At 45.8% G+C, this 17,500-nt stretch overlaps 1 protein-coding gene across 11 annotated transcripts in view; it reads left to right on the forward strand.

Moving 5' to 3' along the window:
• Positions 1-17,500, forward strand: part of LOC118391866 (TBC1 domain family member 14-like) — a 64,005-nt gene that overhangs the window by 12,214 nt on the left and 34,291 nt on the right. For 7 of the 11 annotated variants that reach the window (XM_052459321.1, XM_052459323.1, XM_052459324.1 and 4 more), the window contains one exon: positions 7,769-7,886. In XM_052459321.1, coding sequence (XP_052315281.1) covers positions 7,769-7,886 — 118 coding nt within the window. Of the gene's footprint in view, positions 94-7,768; positions 7,887-14,508; positions 15,695-17,500 lie in introns of those variants that run through there. The other 4 variants (XM_052459330.1, XM_052459327.1, XM_052459328.1 and 1 more) reach the window with 4 other exon arrangements.

The following is a 17,500-nucleotide window of genomic DNA, read 5'->3' on the forward strand; positions in this document are numbered from 1 at the left end:
AGGTTGTTCTGCTTTGGCATTGAGGATTGTGTTTGTTGTGGATGAACTCACAGACAGGATGGCTTCCCCTTCACTGCTTCTTTTCAATGACAGGTCTGTATGTATGAGAGTGTTTTTCTGACCTTCCCTGCTTGTTTATAGTGTATACATATTGGCTTTAAAGTGGTCTATCCTAGACTTCTGTTTTCTACACATTTGTTTGCCACTCGGTTTGGAAAGAACACTTAACCAGGGGTTCAGTTGAGGCAAAGTGTGATTCTGTGTACCTGGTGTCATTGTTGAACATGGACCGCAGAGAAAGTCCTGAATATTCTCTTACTACTCTGTGATATGTTATTGACTGTCATCTGTTTGGTTGTTTAGTGCAGTTACGAGAGAGCCGTATTAAAGACGAGTTTTGATCAGTGATGTAAGTGCTGTTGTTGGCTCACCATTTAAAGACGAGTTTTGATCAGTGATGTAAGTGCTGTTGTTGGCTCACCATTTAAACACGATTGTGGCCAAGCTATAGGAGGAGAAATACTGACGTTTTGGCGCAGGCACAGGCGACTATCACTAGCTAAGCTACTTTGAGTCATAGAATCGATATAATGTCAGAAGTAATATTCTGATACTCTAGTACAAGGGTAGGCAACCTTGGTCCTGGAGGGGTAGGCAACCTTGGTCCTGGAGGGGTAGGCAACCTTGGTCCTGGAGGTGCAGGCAACCTTGGTCCTGGAGGTGCAGGCAACCTTGGTCCTGGAGGTGCAGGCAACCTTGGTCCTGGAGGTGCAGGCAACCATTTATTTTACCCTCGGGAAGGTAGGCAGGTGATTGAGAACAAATTATATTTAAAATATAATATTTATTTTTTAATTTAACCTTTTATTTACCTAGGCAAGTAAATTAAGAACAAATTCTTATTTACAATGACTGCCTACCCCGGCCAAACCCGGATGACGCTGGGCCAGTTGTGCGCTGCCCTATGGGACTCCCAATCACGGCCGAATGTGATGCAGACTGGATTCTAATCTAATCTAGCCTCAGATGCAGCATGCCGGGGCAATGTTTATGTTTTTATTTCTTTATTCAAGTGTGTGTGTGTCGGTCGCAGTGTTTGGTTTGATTTTGAGAGTTCCTGCATCACGTTGTCATACGGGTTTCCTAACAGCTGAGGAAATGGGGTCTAGAGCTATACTCATCTAAAATGAGTGACAAAACAAAAAACTGATAATACATTTACATAAGTATTTAGACCCTTTACTCAGTACTTTGTTGAAGAACCTTTGGCAGCGATTACAGCCTCGAGTCTTCTCGGGTACGACGCTACAAGCTTGGCACACCTGTATTTAGGGAGTTTCTCCCATTCTTCTCTGCTCAGGTCTCTCCAGAGATGTTCAAGTCCAGGCTCTGGCTGGGCCATTCAAGGACATTCCGAGACTTGTCCAGAAGACACTCCTGCGTTGTCTTGGCTGTGTGCTTAGGGAGGTTGTCCTGCTGGAAGGTGAACCTTCGCCCCAGTCAGAGGTCCTGTGCTCTCTGATGCAGGTTTTCATCAAGGATCTTTCTGTACTTTGCTCAGTTCATCTTTGCCTCGATACTAACTAGATTCCCAGTCCCTGCTGCTGAAAAACATCCCCACAGCATGATGCTGCCACCGCCATGCTTCACCGTCGGGATGGTGCCACGTTTCCTCCAGACCTGATGCTTGGCATTCAGGCCTAATAGTTCAATCTTGGTCTCATCAGACCAGAGAATCTTGTTTCTCATGGTCTGAGAGTACCTTTAGTGCCTATTGGCAAACTTCAAGATGGCTGTCATGTGGCTTACGTCTGGCCACTTGACATTAAAGGCCTGATTGATGGAGTGCTGCAGAGATGGTTGTCCTTCTGGAAGGTTCTCCCATCTCCACAGAGGAACTCTGTAGCTATGTCAGAGTAACCATTGGGTTCTTGGTCACCTCCCTGATCAATGCCCTTCTCCCACGATTGCTCAGTTTGGCCGGGTGGTTCCAAACTTCCATTTTTAAGAATGATGGAGGCCACTGTGTTCTTGGGGACCTTCAATGCTGCAGACATTTTTTGCTACCCTTAGCCAGATCTATGCCTTGACCCAATCCTGTTCCGGAGCTTTACAGACAATTCCTTTGACTTCATGTTTTGGTTGTTGCTCTGACATGCACGGTCACACTGTGTGCCTTTCCAAAATCATGTCCAATCAATTGAATTTACCACAGGTGGACTCCAAGTTGTAGAAACATCTCATGGGTGATTAATGGAAACCGGAAGCACCTGAGCTCCATCTCGAGTCTCATTGCAAAGGGTCTGAATACTTACGTAAATAAGTTATTTCTCTTTTTGTAGTTTTAATACAATTCTAAAAACCTGTTGTTGCTTTGTTATTATGGGGTATTGTGTGTAGATTGATGAGGATTTTTTATTTAATTCATTTTAGATTAAGGCTGTAACACTGTGTTCCGCCCACACAGCCCCTAGTGCACGTTGCTGTTCTGTCCACACAGCCCCTAGTGCACGTTGCTGTTCTGTCCACACAGCCCCTAGTGCACGTTGCTGTTCTGTCCACACAGCCCCTAGTGCACGTTGCTGTTCTGTCCACACGGCCCCTAGTGCACGTTGCTGTTCTGCCCACACAGCCCCTAGTGCACGTTGCTGTTCTGTCCACACGGCCCCTAGTGCACGTTGCTGTTCTGTCCACACGGCCCCTAGTGCACGTTGCTGTTCCGCCCACACGGCCCCTAGTGCACGTTGCTGTTCTGTCCACACGGCCTCTAGTACACGTTGCTGTTCTGTCCACACGGCCCCTAGTGCACGTTGCTGTTCTGTCCACACGGCCCCTAGTGCACGTTGCTGTTCTGTCCACACAGCCCCTAGTGCACGTTGCTGTTCTGTCCACACAGCCCCTAGTGCACGTTGCTGTTCTGTCCACACAGCCCCTAGTGCACGTTGCTGTTCTGTCCACACAGCCCCTAGTGCACGTTGCTGTTCTGTCCACACAGCCTCTAGTACACGTTGCTGTTCTGTCCACACGGCCCCTAGTGCACGTTGCTGTTCTGTCCACACAGCCCCTAGTGCACGTTGCTGTTCTGTCCACACAGCCTCTAGTGCACGTTGCTGTTCTGTCCACACGGCCCCTAGTGCACGTTGCTGTTCTGTCCACACAGCCTCTAGTATACGTTGCTGTTCTGTCCACACAGCCTCTAGTGCACGTTGCTGTTCTGTCCACACGGCCCCTAGTGCACGTTGCTGTTCTGTCCACACGGCCCCTAGTGCACGTTGCTGTTCTGTCCACACAGGCCCTAGTGCACGTTGCTGTTCTGTCCACACAGCCCCTAGTGCACGTTGCTGTTCTGTCCACACAGCCCCTAGTGCACGTTGCTGTTCTGTCCACACGGCCTCTAGTGCACGTTCCTGTTCGGCAACACCTCTTTCTGACATTTAACCAAGGATGAGGTCCATCAAGGAAAAGAAGAGGGTTGTGTTATGATATTCTTCAAGATGAGAAACTAAAAGAAAAGTTAGACAGATCCAATATACACATCCATTAGGCTTTCTTGATTCTTGTGATTTATTATTTTAAATGTAAAAATGTTTTTATGGACACATTTTTGTCATCACATCGACCGCCTTGTCAAATTTCTTCTATCGCTTGCTTGCATTGCTTCAGTTGCTGTCACTGAGGCAGAATGGGAAAACATGTTTGAAGTATTTGGCATGAAGGTGACGCGTGCCCTCATGGTGAAGGTGCGTTCGTGCGTCACAAAACATGTTTCTTGATAAGGCATGATCAGTTTGAAGGAACATTTTGTGCATACTGGCGATACATAGGCACCTCACCTGTCTTTTTATCTACACTGAAAAAATATTAACACAATATCTAAGGTGTTGGTTTCATGACCTGCAATGTAAGATAACCAGAAAGTTTCCAAAAAGCATATTTCTCTCAAATATTTGGCACATTTTGTTTACATCCCTGTTAGTGAGCATTTCTCCTTTGCCAAGATAATTCATCCACCTGACAGGTGTGGCATATCAAGAAGCTGACTAAACAGCATGATCATTACACAGGTGCACCTTGTGCTGGGGGACAATAAAAGGCCACTCTAAAATGTGCAATTTTGTCGCACAATACCACAGATGTCTCAAGTTTTGAGGGAGTGTGCAATTGGCATGCTGACTAGGAATGTCCACCAGAGCTGTTGCCAGAGAATTTTATCTATATTTTTCTACCATAAATCACCTCCAACGTCATTTTAGAGAATTTGGCATTACGTCCAACCGGCCTCACAACCGTAGACCATGCCAACCCAGGACCTTCACATCCGTTTTGTGGGGAACAACTCATTATTTTTTGAAATTATTATGCACTGCGCCCGGCCCGCCACAGGAGTCGCGATGAGTGCGCGATGAGACAAGGATATCCCTACCGGCCAAACCCTCTCTAACCCGGACGACGCTAGGCCACGGACCTCCCGGTCGCGGCCGGCTGCGACAGAGCCTGAGCGCGAACCCAGAGTCTCTGGTGGCATAGCCCTAGACCACTGCACCACCCGGGAGGCCCTGGGAACAACTCATTCTGATTAGCTGGTGGGTTGGCCTATGCCCTCCTAGGCCCACCCACGGCTCCTGTCCAGTCATGTGAAGTCCATAGATTAGGGCCTAATTCATTTCTATTGACTGATTTCCTTATATGAACTTTAACTCAGTATAATCTTTGAAATTGTTGCATGTTTGTTGCAATTTGATTTGATGTTGCTCCCTGGGCGCAGAATAATCGACAGGTCAGGCAGATCACCGATAATGCTCATGAACCTTTACTTGGGCAACTGGAGTTACCTATTTCACAAAGGTGCAGAATGCTCAGGTTCAAACCATGCCTGGCAGCAGGAAGTCTTGGGGTTAAGGGCGTTGGCCAGTAACCAAAAGGTTGCTGGTTCGAATCCCCAACCTGGAAAGGTGATAAACGTATGCCGTTCTGCCCCTGAGCAAGGCAGTTAACCCCCTGAGCGCCGACGACATGGAGGCAGCTCTCCCCACCTCCCTGATTCAGAGGTTTCTTTCCATTTTTCTTTCCTATATAACCTGGTTAACTAAGCAGACTGGGAGGTCAAAACAATGGTGACCACTGGTAGGTCTAGTTAAGCTAACCAAGCTAGCTTTTAGAGACCGTTTCAGATATAGACTACAGTTTTGAGTTAGTTGTGAAAGCCAGAATGACCTGTGCCAATGATAATCCACGTCTTTGCCTCTCATCCACTTCATTGCTTTTTCTCTCCTGCCTTTTTCAGAAGCAGCAGGTCCCTCTTCTTTTATGTAACGCTGAAGGACATCTGAATGTAATTGTAGGTTACTTTAAACTGGCTATAAGTTCTGTTTGTCTAGTGCAGTTATTTGTTTTACCTGTGTGCTTTGAAGTAGACAGATTGTTTGAAGCAAGACCAACTACTCATTGGCTAGTTCCTGGCCGCGGTCTTGTTGATCTTGGCAACCATTAGGCAGGTTGAAGGGTACACATCTAGACTCTTCGATAGGTTGGAAAACTAGGGAGACATTTCACAACGGGAAGAAGCAAGCCCCTGTCCTGCATCTCTACGATTGAAGCCATTTGAGACTGGTTCCATGAGGGTGGGTCAGGGGTCAAACCGGTCATATCAAACAGACGTCATTCTCAAACCGGTCATATCAAACAGACGTCATTCTCAAACCGGTCATATCAAACAGACGTCATTCTCTCACCGGTATCCTTCGGGGGGGTCAGGGATCAAACCGGTCACATCAAACAGACGTCATTCTCTCACCGGTATCCTTCGGGGGGTCAGGGGTCAAACCGGTCATATCAAACCGACGTCATTCTCTCACCGGTATCCTCCAGAGTCTCTCGGTTGATAAACTGACCAACGGGTTAAGGTGTACCTCACTCTGCGGTTTTGATTCAATCATCGACACAGTTTGCCAGCTGTCTGTGTTTCTCTCTGTGTGAGTGTCAGGGAGCAGGCATTGATGTTTGGATATGTGATCAATGATGTGACACAAAGTAATATGATTTGTTACAGTGAATTTGAGTGTGGCCTAACGTTCCCTTTCCAGAGTTACGGTGCTGTATGGGAAGTGGATTCATGATTCATTAAACATTTTATTTAACTAGGCAAGTCATTTAAGAACACATTCTTATTTACAATGGCGGCCTAGGAACAGTGGGTTAACTGGCCTAGGAACAGTGGGTTAACTGGCCTAGGAACAGTGGGTTAACTGGCCTAGGAACAGTGGGTTAACTGGCCTAGGAACAGTGGGTTAACTGGCCTAGGAACAGTGGGTTAACTGGCCTAGGAACAGTGGGTTAACTGGCCTAGGAACAGTGGGTTAACTGGCCTAGGAACAGTGGGTTAACTGCCTTGTTCATGAACAGAACAACATATTTTTACCTTGTCAGCTCAGGGATTTGATCTAGCAACCTTTCGGTTACTGGCCCAACGATCTAACCACTAGGCTACCTGCTGCCCTAATATTCCTTATTCATAGTATACTTTCTGGGTTGGTAATTTGTGCTCCTAGTAACTTAGGCATCCATTTCACTTAAAAGGACTTATGTCACCAACTTAACAAATTACTTTTTTTTTTTTTATCCAGTGTTTTATCCGGAATTGCTTTTCATTCTGATTAGAGGTTCTGCTTTCTAACCTTACCGGTCTGATAGCACGTTGGCTAGCGGAAAAGAGAAGCTCGCTCCACCGGAAAACAGGAAATGTCTTGCTCTGTCGCCGACCCTGTCCTGTCTTGCTCTGTCGCCGACCCTGTCCTGTCTTGCTCTGTCGCCGACCCTGTCCTGTCTTGCTCTGTCGCCGACCCTGTCCTGTCTTGCTCTGTCGCCGACCCTGTCCTGTCTTGCTCTGTCGCCGACCCTGTCCTGTCTTGCTCTGTCGCCGACCCTGTCCTGTCTTGCTCTGTCGCCTGTCCTGTCTTGCTCTGTCGCCGACCCTGTCTTGCTCTGTCGCCGACCCTGTCTTGCTCTGTCGCCGACCCTGTCTTGCTCTGTCGCCGACCCTGTCTTGCTCTGTCGCCGACCCTGTCTTGCTCTGTCGCCGACCCTGTCTTGCTCTGTCGCCGACCCTGTCTTGCTCTGTCGCCGACCCTGTCTTGCTCTGTCGCCGACCCTGTCTTGCTCTGTCGCCGACCCTGTCTTGCTCTGTCGCCGACCCTGTCTTGCTCTGTCGCCGACCCTGTCTTGCTCTGTCGCCGACCCTGTCTTGCTCTGTCGCCGACCCTGTCTTGCTCTGTCGCCGACCCTGTCTTGCTCTGTCGCCGACCCTGTCTTGCTCTGTCGCCGACCCTGTCTTGCTCTGTCGCCGACCCTGTCTTGCTCTGTCGCCGACCCTGTCTTGCTCTGTCGCCGACCCTGTCTTGCTCTGTCGCCGACCCTGTCTTGCTCTGTCGCCGACCCTGTCTTGCTCTGTCGCCGACCCTGTCTTGCTCTGTCGCCGACCCTGTCCTGCTCTGTCGCCGACCCTGTCCTGTCCTGCTCCAGTCCTCATATGGTTTAGCTGGGTCTTTTAACAGTCCACTGGTTCGTTGTGTGGCTTTGTTTAAATCCATGAATTCTGCTAGTGTGCTTGTCTCATTCATACACACACACACACACACACACATCAGCCATTATATTATCGTTGTTTTCTTAGCCTCAGGGTTGACCTAGTAGTGGAGGGAGTGTATGTGTGCAGCTTTGGCTCTGGGTTTTATGTCCTAATTTCTATGTTCTGTCTCTCTTTCTCTCTCAGGAGTCTGTTTGCTAAGAAAGTGAAGGACACTGTGCCAGTGGAGCAGAAGGACACAGGCTGGAACCTGTTTGGTAGGGTCCCCCCTAGAGATGGGAGGGACCCCCAGAAAATACACAAGGTACACACACACACACCATGAAATGAACCTTTACACTCTTCACTGTGGCCTACTTCACAACATTACCTCATTTGGTAATCCATGTTATCTGTAAGTTGCCATTGAGTCCTAATACAAGCCACTACCCTCAGTAATATGGATCGCACTGACACTGTGGCTCAGCTGAGACAGCTGGGGGCAAAAGGTCAGCGTTGATTTAGATTTGATTAGGATCTCAAATCTTCCTAGAGCTTTGGTATATGTAACCTAATGGGGTGGGAGGGGGCCCTGTGACCTGAGGGTCAAAATCAAATCATGACCTGCTCGCATTCACAGATTTGCAGATGTTATCGCTGAGAAATTATTGTGTTTATAGGTCCAACATTGCAGTAATACCTAACAATAACAAAAAAAATAAAGGGAACACTTAAACAACACAATGTAACTCCAAGTCAATAACACTTCTGTGAAATCAAACTGTCCACTTAGGAAGCAACACTGATTGACAATACATTTCACATGCTGTTGTACAAATGGAATAGACAACAGGTTGAAATTATAGGCAATTATCAAGACACCCCCAATAAAGGAGTGGTTCTGCAGGTGGTGACCACAGACCACTTTCCTGGCTGATGTTTTGGTCACTTTTGAATGCTGGCGGTGCTTTCACTCTAGTGGTAGCATGAGACGGAGTCTACAACCCACACAAGTGGCTCAGGTAGTGCAGCTCATCCAGGATGGCACATCAATACGGGCAGTGGCAAGACGGTTTGCTGTGTCTGTCAGCGTAGTGTCCAGAGCATGGAGGCGCTACCAGGAGACAGGCCAGTACATCAGGAGACATCAAATTTGTTGTCAGCACATTCAACTATGTAAAGAAAAAAGTATTTAATAAGAATATTTCATTCATTCAGATCTAGGATGTGTTATTTTAGTGTTCCCTTTATTTTTTTGAGCAGTATGTATGTATGTATGTATGTTATTTAATCAACACTGTTAACATATTCATGTTATAACATTGTCGAGTACAATCTAATGATTAGTTGAATGTGATTCATAATGGCATAGGCTAAACAAAAATAGGTCTAGACATTAATTTATTATCACCCTCTTGATTTGACCAGTATTTCACTACATTCTAGAGCAGTGAGTGAACACCCTACACATAGAGTGGGTGAAACAGTATGTAAACATGATTTAAAGTGACCAGTGTTCAATGACTATGTACATAGGGCAGCAGCCTCTAAGGTTCTGGGCAGGGTACTGGGTAGAGACTGGCCAGTGATGGCTGTTTAACAGTCTGATGGCGTGGAGATAAAAGCTCTTTCTCAGTCTCTCTCAGTCCCAGCTTTTATGCACCTGTACTACTTCGGCCTTCCAGATGGTAGCGGCGTGAGCAGATGGTGGCCCAGGTGGTCGAGCTTCTTGGCTTTCTAGTGACACCGGGTGCTGTCGATGTCCTGGAGGGCAGGCAGTGTGCCCCCCCGGTGATGCTTTGGACTGGTCAGGGGGGAAGTTGGTCTCTGTTTGCTGCTGGACTCGCATCCTGTTCCCCTGTGTCTCACACTCACACACAAACTCACACAAAGTGTTAGTGTAATAAAGTGATGTCACATCTTCACAGCTGTGGTTCAAAGGTCAAACGGTAAAGTTATATCGAGCTAAATGCATTCATGCGTTTTAGACCCATAAATATCGTGAAGTCAATCAAGCGTCGGATTGCTTAGATCAAACACTGAAATATTTACTTTACTTAGAACGGCAGTATGCGGGTCTGTTACCTGCTCTGTGTCTGAGGACATCCCCCTTGCGGTGTTGACATACCTGTGATAGACCTATACTTAGAACGGCAGTATGCGGGTCTGTTCTCAGGCTACTATGAATGGTGGCTGTTGTATGGAAGAACAAATATCTGTACAAATTCATTGGAGGCTGCTGAGGGGAGGACGGCTCATAATAATGTCTGGAACGGAGCGAATGGAACGGCATCAAACACATTGAAACCATGGAAACCATGTGTTTGATATATTTGATACCATTCCACTGATTCCACTCCAGTCATTACCACGAGCCCATCCTCCTCAATTAAGGTGCCACCGACTTCCTGTTGTACAATTACTTAGGTACTCGCACTGAACCCATAAAAAGGAAAAAAACACCAAGGAGGCCGAGATTATAGCACATTTAATCCATGCTAGAAAGCCTAACAAAAAGGTCTATACTTCCTCAGAGCCCTGACATTATGTCTGACTACAACTGGACGAGCAGTAGCTTCACTCTATATATAGGTCTTTTCTGGACCTCTTCATCCTCTCGCTTAACTTTACCTGCTGCTGCTAGGGTTGATTGTTAACTTGGATTAGAAGCCCTTCAGGAACACCGCTTGACTATAGGCAGAGGGGCCTGCGTTGACCCATGTCTGCCCTTGTACCCACTTACCTCTGTAGCTCAGTTGGTAGGGCATGGCGCTTGCAACACCACGATAATGGGTTCAATTCCCAGGACCGCCAATTCTAAAATGTACGACTGTAAGTCGCTTTGGATGAAAGCGTCCGCTAAAGGGCCTATGTGTTTATTTATTTATGTACAGTACCTTGCAAGAGTTTTAGGCAGGTGTGAAAAAATGCTATAAAGTAAGAATGCTTTCAAAAAATAGACGTGTTAATATTCAAGTTTGATCCATGAACAAAAGTACAAAGTGAGTGAACAGAAGAAACGTCTAAATCAAATCCATATTTGTTGTGACCACCCTTTGCCTTCAAAACAGCATTCATTATCGTAGGTACACTCGCACAAAGTCAGGGATGTGGTAGGCATATAGTCCAGTGTATGATTAAACAATTATACCAAACAGGTGCTAATGATCATCAATTCAATATGTAGGTTGAAACACAATCATGAACAGAAACAGCTGTGTAGGAGGAATAACACTGAGGAACAGCCAAACTCTGCTAACAAGGTGAGGTTGCTGAAGACCGTTTACTGTCAAAAGTCATACACCATGGCAAGACTGAGCCCAGCAACAAGACACGAGGGAGTTATACTGCATCAGTAAGGTCTCTCCCAGGCAGACAGGGGTTTCCAGATGTGCTGTCCAAGCTCTTTTTTTGAAGAAGAAGAAGCACAGAGAAACGGGCAACGTTGAGGACCGTTGACGCCGTGGCTAAGGAAACTTACTGCAGCAGATGAAAGACACGTCATGCTTACTTCCCTTCGCAACCGGAAGATGTCCAGCAGTGCCATCAGCTCAGGATTGTCAGAAAACAGTGGGACCCTGGAATACCCATCTACTGTCCGGAGAAGTCTGGTCAGAAGTGGCCTTCATGGAAGACTTGCTGTCTAAAGGCCATACCTCCGATGTGGAAACAAGCGACTCAACTATGCACAAAAACGCAGAAATGTGTCAGCAGGTGCTCTGGACTGAGGAGTCAAATATTTGGCTGTAGCAGAAGGCAGTTTGTTCGCCGGAGAGCGGTACACGAATGAAGGCCTGCAGGCAACAGTGAAGCATGGTGGAGGTTCAACAGTGAAGCATGGTGGAGGTTCCTTGCAAGTTTGGGGCTGCATTTCTGCAAATAGAGTTGGGTATTTGGTCAGAATTAATGGTCTCCTCAATGCTGAGAAGTACGGGCAGATACTTATCCATCATGCAATACCATCAGGGAGGCATCTGATTGGCCCCAAATTTATTCTTCAGCATGACAACGACCCCAAACATACAGGGAAAGTCATTACGAACTATCTTCAGCGTAGAGGAACAAGGAGTCCAAGTAATTTTTCCAACAATTGTTGAGACAGATTATTTCACTTATATATCACTGTATCACAATTCCAGTGGGTCAGAAGTTTACATACACTAAGTTGACTGTGCCCTTTAAACAGCTTGGAAAATCCAGAAAATAATGTCATGGCTTTAGCAGCTTCTGATATACTAATTGACATCATTTTATGTCTTTGCTTGCAGAAAGAAAATTGTCACCCTCCACAATTCTGGTTCATCCTTGGGAGCAACTTCCAAATGCCTGAATGTACCACGTTCATCTGTACAAACAATAGTACGCAAGTATAAACACCATGGGACCAGGCAGCTGTCATACTGCTCAGGAAGGAGACGCGTTCTGTTTTCTAGAGATTAACGTACTTTGGTGCGAAAAGTGCAAATCAGTCCCAGAACAACAGCAAAGGACCTTGTGAAGATGCTAGAGGGAACAGGTACAAAAGTATCTATATCCACAGTAAAACAAGTCTTATATCGACATAACCTGAAAGGCCCCTGAGCAAGGAAGAGGCCACTGCTCCAAAACCACCATTAAAAAAGCCAGACTACGGTTTGCAACTGCACATGGGGACAAAGATAGTACTTTCTGGAGAAATGTCCTCTGGTCTGATGAAACAAAAATAGAACCGTTTGGCCATAATGACCATCGTTATGTTTGGAGGAGAAAGGGGGAGGCTTGCAAGCCATCACAACCGTGAAGCACATTGGAGGCAGCATCATGTTGTGGGGGTGCTTTGCTACAAGGGGGACTGGTGCACTTCACAAAATAGATAGCATCATGAGGCAGGAAAATTATGTGGATATATTGAAGCAACATCTCAAGGTATCAGTCAGGAAGTTAAAGCTTGGTCGCAAATGGGTCTTCCAAATGGACAATGACCCCAAGCATACTTCCACAGTTATGGCAAAATGGCTTAAGGACAACAAAGTCAAGGTATTGGAGTGGCCATCACAAAGCCCTGACCTCAATCCCATAGAACATTTGTGGGCAGACCTGAAAAAGCATGTGCTAGCAAGGAGGCCTACAAACCGGACTCCGTTACACCAGCTTATTTTGGGAAGCTTGTGGAAGGCTACCCGAAACGTTTTACCCAAGTTAAACTATTTGTAGGCAATGCTACCAAATACTATTTGATTGTATGTAAACTTCTGACCCACTGGGAATGTGATGAAAGAAATACAAGCTGAAATAAATCATTCTCTCTACTATTATTCTGACATTTCACATTCTTAAAATAGTGGTGATCCAAACTGATCTAAGACAGGGAATTTAAGATTAAATCTCAGGAATTGTGAAAAACTGAGTTCAAAATCAAATCGATAATTTTTTTGTCACATGCACATGGTTAGCAGATGTTAATGCGAGTGTCGCGAAATGCTTGTGCTTCTAATTCCGACAATGCAGTAATAACTAACGAGTAACCTAACCTAACAATTCCAAAACTACTACCTTGTGTGTGTATAAGTGTAAAGGGATAAAGAATATGTACATAAAGATATATGAATGAGTGACGGTACAGAACGGCATAGGCAAGATGCGGTAGATGATAGAGTACAGTATATACATATGAGATGAGTAATGTAGGGTATGTAAACTAATAAACGTATTTGGCTAAGGTGTATGTAACCTTCCGACTTTAACTGTACATACACACAGTACCAGTCAAAGGTTTGGATACCTACTCATTCAAGGATTTCTATTTTACTACATCAAAACATTGAATCATGTAGTTATCAAAAACTATTAAACAAATTAAAAATATATTTGAGATTTGAGATTCGTCAAAGTATTCATTCACCCTTTGCCTTGACCGCATTGCACAATCTTGGCATTCTCTCAACCAGCTTCATGAGAGAGTCACCTTGAATGCATTTTAATTAACAAATGCAGTCGCAAAAACCATCAAGCACTATGATGAAACTGGTTCTCACGAGGACTGCCACAGGAAAGGATGACACAGAGTTACCTCTGCTGCAGAGGATAAGTTAATTAGAGTTACCAGCCTCAAATTGCAGGCCAAATAAATGCTTCACAGAGTTCAAGTAACAGACGCATCTCAACAAACTGTTCAGGTGAGACTGTGTGAAATCAGGCCTTTATGGTCAAATTGCTGCAAAGAAACCACTACTAAAGGACACCAATAATGAGAAGACACTTGCTTGGGCCAAGAAGCACAAGCAATGGATGATTAGACAGGTTGAAATCTGTCCTTTTGGTCGGATGAGTCCAAATTTGAGATTTTTTTTGTTCCAATAGCCGTGTCTTTGTCAGACACGGGTTTGGTAAACGGATGATCTCCGCATGTGTAGTTCCCGCTGTGAAGCATGGAGGAGGTGGTGTGGGGGTGCTTTGCTAGTGACACTTTCGGTAAATCTATTTATAATTCAAGTCACACTTAACCAGCATTCTGCAGTGATACGCCATCCCACCTGGTTTGCGCTTTATCCACTTATTTGTTTTTCATCAGGACAATGACCCAACACAACTCCAGTCTCTGTAAGGGCTATTTGTCTAAGGAGAGTGATTGAGTACTGCATCAGATGAAGGAAAAGTAGCCAACAAGTGCTTAGCAGATCAAAAAGCCTTCCAGGTGAAGCTGGTTGAGAGAATGCCAAGGGTGTGCAAAGCTGTCATCAAGGAAAATGGTGGCTGCTTAATTTACAGAAGAATCTCAAATATAAAATATATTTAGTTTTATTTAACTTTTTTTGTTTGTTACTACATGATTCTATATGTGTTATTTCATAGTATTGATGTATTCAGGATTATTCTACCATGTAGAAAATAGTAAAAATAAAGAAAAACCCTTTGTGTGTCCAAAATTTTGACTGGTACTGTGTGTGTGTGTGTGTGTGTGTGTGTGTGTATATATAACCTGCCTATAACCATCATACATGTGCCATCGTTGTATCCGACTACAGTGATAGTGTGAACCTTGACGTGAAAGCATTACCCAGGGTCCTCCGATTTTAAAGAGGCCAACAAGTCACGCCTTTCTCTACCATTTTATCATTTCAGTGTGGACAGAGTCGTTTTTCTAACCCGGGCGGGGCTACAACACCTATCCCCTCCACTGTTAACCTGGTCTAGCGTAAAGCATTTTCACCTCCGGTGGTAACCCTATCCCTGGTGCCTGGGCTCGGATGGCAAGGCTAGATTTTCAGCACCTGTCTGGACACTTGTCTCGCCATGGCAACCGCTGGCTGATGGCAGGGGGTGTGGCCAATGTCCTGTGGGCAATGAGTCTGTGTTTTCTTAGTTTGCTGCTGATTTTCCCCTGCTTTCATTTCACCGTAACACTATAAGCCCTTTTTCTTTCATCAGCAACTTTTAGCCCTGTGAGAGCGCTCGGCCGGAATTCAATTATCGAGCCCCCCCCCCCTCCTGTTGCCTGCAGGAAATGTAGTTGTTTCATGGCCCCCCTTGTCCCACCGGTACTTACCCGTCAATCACCTGGAAGTCAACCAATCCCTGTTCCCCGTTAGCTTAGGCCCTTCCCCCTCTGAGGCTAAACAGAGTTGCTGGACACGGAAGAACAAAGACTCACTGACGTCACCATCTTCAAGACCAAGCAGGCTATAATTCAGAGAGACAGGGAGGGAAATGTAGGGAGAGAATAAAAAGCTGACCCCAAGGCATCGCTGTCAGAGTGCCGAGTGGATGAGAAATGGATGCTGTATTCATCACTCTGGGGTTGATTTAAAGTGGCTGGCTCCTTTTTCAGCGCAGCGACTAATAGAGCGAGACGCTGCAGACACTCTCTCACACACACACTGATCCTCTAGCTTCCTCACTGATTCAGTGCCTCAGTGTTGCGTCTGCACGCTGAGAGGGGGAGAGAGAGAGGGATTGAGTGACAGAGGGAGAGGAGGCGGTATCATGCATCACCTCCAGCAGGGGGTGTGTCCTATCGACAGGCCCGCTGTCACCCTGACCACTTCGTCCTCTGTGTGGGCTGAAGCTGGGCCAACGGGAGCAGCCATGACGGTTTGTGGAGTTTAAACCCTCTTGGTTGTTCTGGGTGTCTGTACGGAAACTGTAGCGTCCATGGTGAGTGAGCGTGTGTGTGTGTGTGTGTTTTGTCTGTGTGTTTGTGTCAGCTCGATGCGATGAGGGGGCGATCACAGCAGTCTACAGTCTCTCCTCTCTCGTTCTCTCTCCCCCTGTCTGACAGAAGGGAAAACGAGGGAGTAGAAAGAGATGGAATGATGGAGAGACAGCGGGAGGTAGAGGACAGCAAAGGGCTTAGCTTTTACACATCATCCTCTTTCAGCTCATCTCTCTGAGGTGAAGTGTGTGTGAATTTATTTATTTTTAAAGGTATTTTGCCAGCTTCTGATGAACAATGTACTTGTATTAGATTTGTCCATTAGTGTATCTGTTGTAATACGAGCTGTCTATGAAACACAACAGGCTGCTGTTTTCCCTGTAGAAGTGTTGTTTTGCGGTAGACTCAAGCTTTCTAGTAATGATGGGGGGGTGAGTACAGTTAAATATCGGGATATTATTTTTGACAATGTATCGTTTTGACAATATTTAAATATTTTTGCCCTAGTTGGCTGCACCTGAACAAACTCCAGTGTTCTTCCTTCATAGCTTGTATTCCCCTCCTCTTTTGAAATAGGAAGACAATTTTGTTTTCAGCACTTTTATTTCCATGACTGACGCAGACATATGCTGAGCAATATGTTTATAACATTTGAATCGCAATAAAATCACAGTATCGAATTGCAATACGTAGCGTATCGGCACCTAAGTATCATGATAATATTGTATCGTGAGGTCCCTGGCAGTTCTGAGCCCTAATGTTTTCCCTGTGGAAGTGTCTGGTGTTTGTTTACTCACTCACTCACTCACTCACTCACTCACTCACTCACTCACTCACTCACTCACTCACTCATATATTTATATGTATATATTGCGGGAGAGAAGGAACGAGATGTGGACTGCTCGGTCCTGACCCAGTGCTGGAAATGGACTTTCCAAACATTTCCTGGCTGTGCACTAGATGAGCGTATGTTCAACTCCATTAAAAGTAGTGGATTGGAAGGAGCTATGCTTCTGCAGTGGTATTGGCCCCTTGCTAGTGGTCTTCACATGGTTCATAGAAAAAACCCTAATTTCTTCCATTTTGTTGTCAGTCTGCCCTGTCTAGCAGTAGACTATTACAATACAACTTATTCAGCCTCTTTTAGTGTCCATTTTAATGTCAGTAAGGCATTGCTTCTACAGGTAACCCCTCGACTATACCCTGTACTGTCGCTGTGCTTATTGCTAAGCCAGTTTGTCCTCTCCAACGCCATCAGAACGCTGTGCCAACGGCAGCAGGCAGACAGACAGACAGGCGCTAAGAGAACCTCTTACATCACCAGGAAATGAGAGTAAGTTAATGAAACACTGGCCGTGTCGTAACTATGCATGTTCCCCTCGAGACCGGTAACCCTGGGATACCGTTGCCACTGGAGTCGCTAAAAGCACTAAAGCCCATCTCACTATTTGATTACGTGACCAGCCTCGACGCCGAACAAACACCAAGTCAATGTTATGACATCCTAGCAGTAGCAGTGAAAGGCTAATTCACACAGAGGCTGTTAGTTCCATGTGTTTGTGGTCGCTGAAATAGGATTCCGCCGTCTGGGTGAGGGGATGGGTGTGACGCCAACCGTCTGTTTGGTAGATGTGTTTACTACGCTACTAATCCGAGGCCATTCAATAAACTGCTCTCTCAGCCTGTGACTAGTGAGGAAGGGGAAGCAGTTGGTTATCATGACTGTACTGCCCTACAAAGCAAAAAGGCACCAACTGCTCATTTGGTAGAAAATTAGTTGTAATTTTTGCGACCATTAAATGCGTGTT

The sequence above is a fragment of the Oncorhynchus keta genome, chromosome 13 (genome assembly GCF_023373465.1).
Source record: "Oncorhynchus keta strain PuntledgeMale-10-30-2019 chromosome 13, Oket_V2, whole genome shotgun sequence".
Lineage (NCBI taxonomy): Eukaryota > Metazoa > Chordata > Actinopteri > Salmoniformes > Salmonidae > Oncorhynchus > Oncorhynchus keta.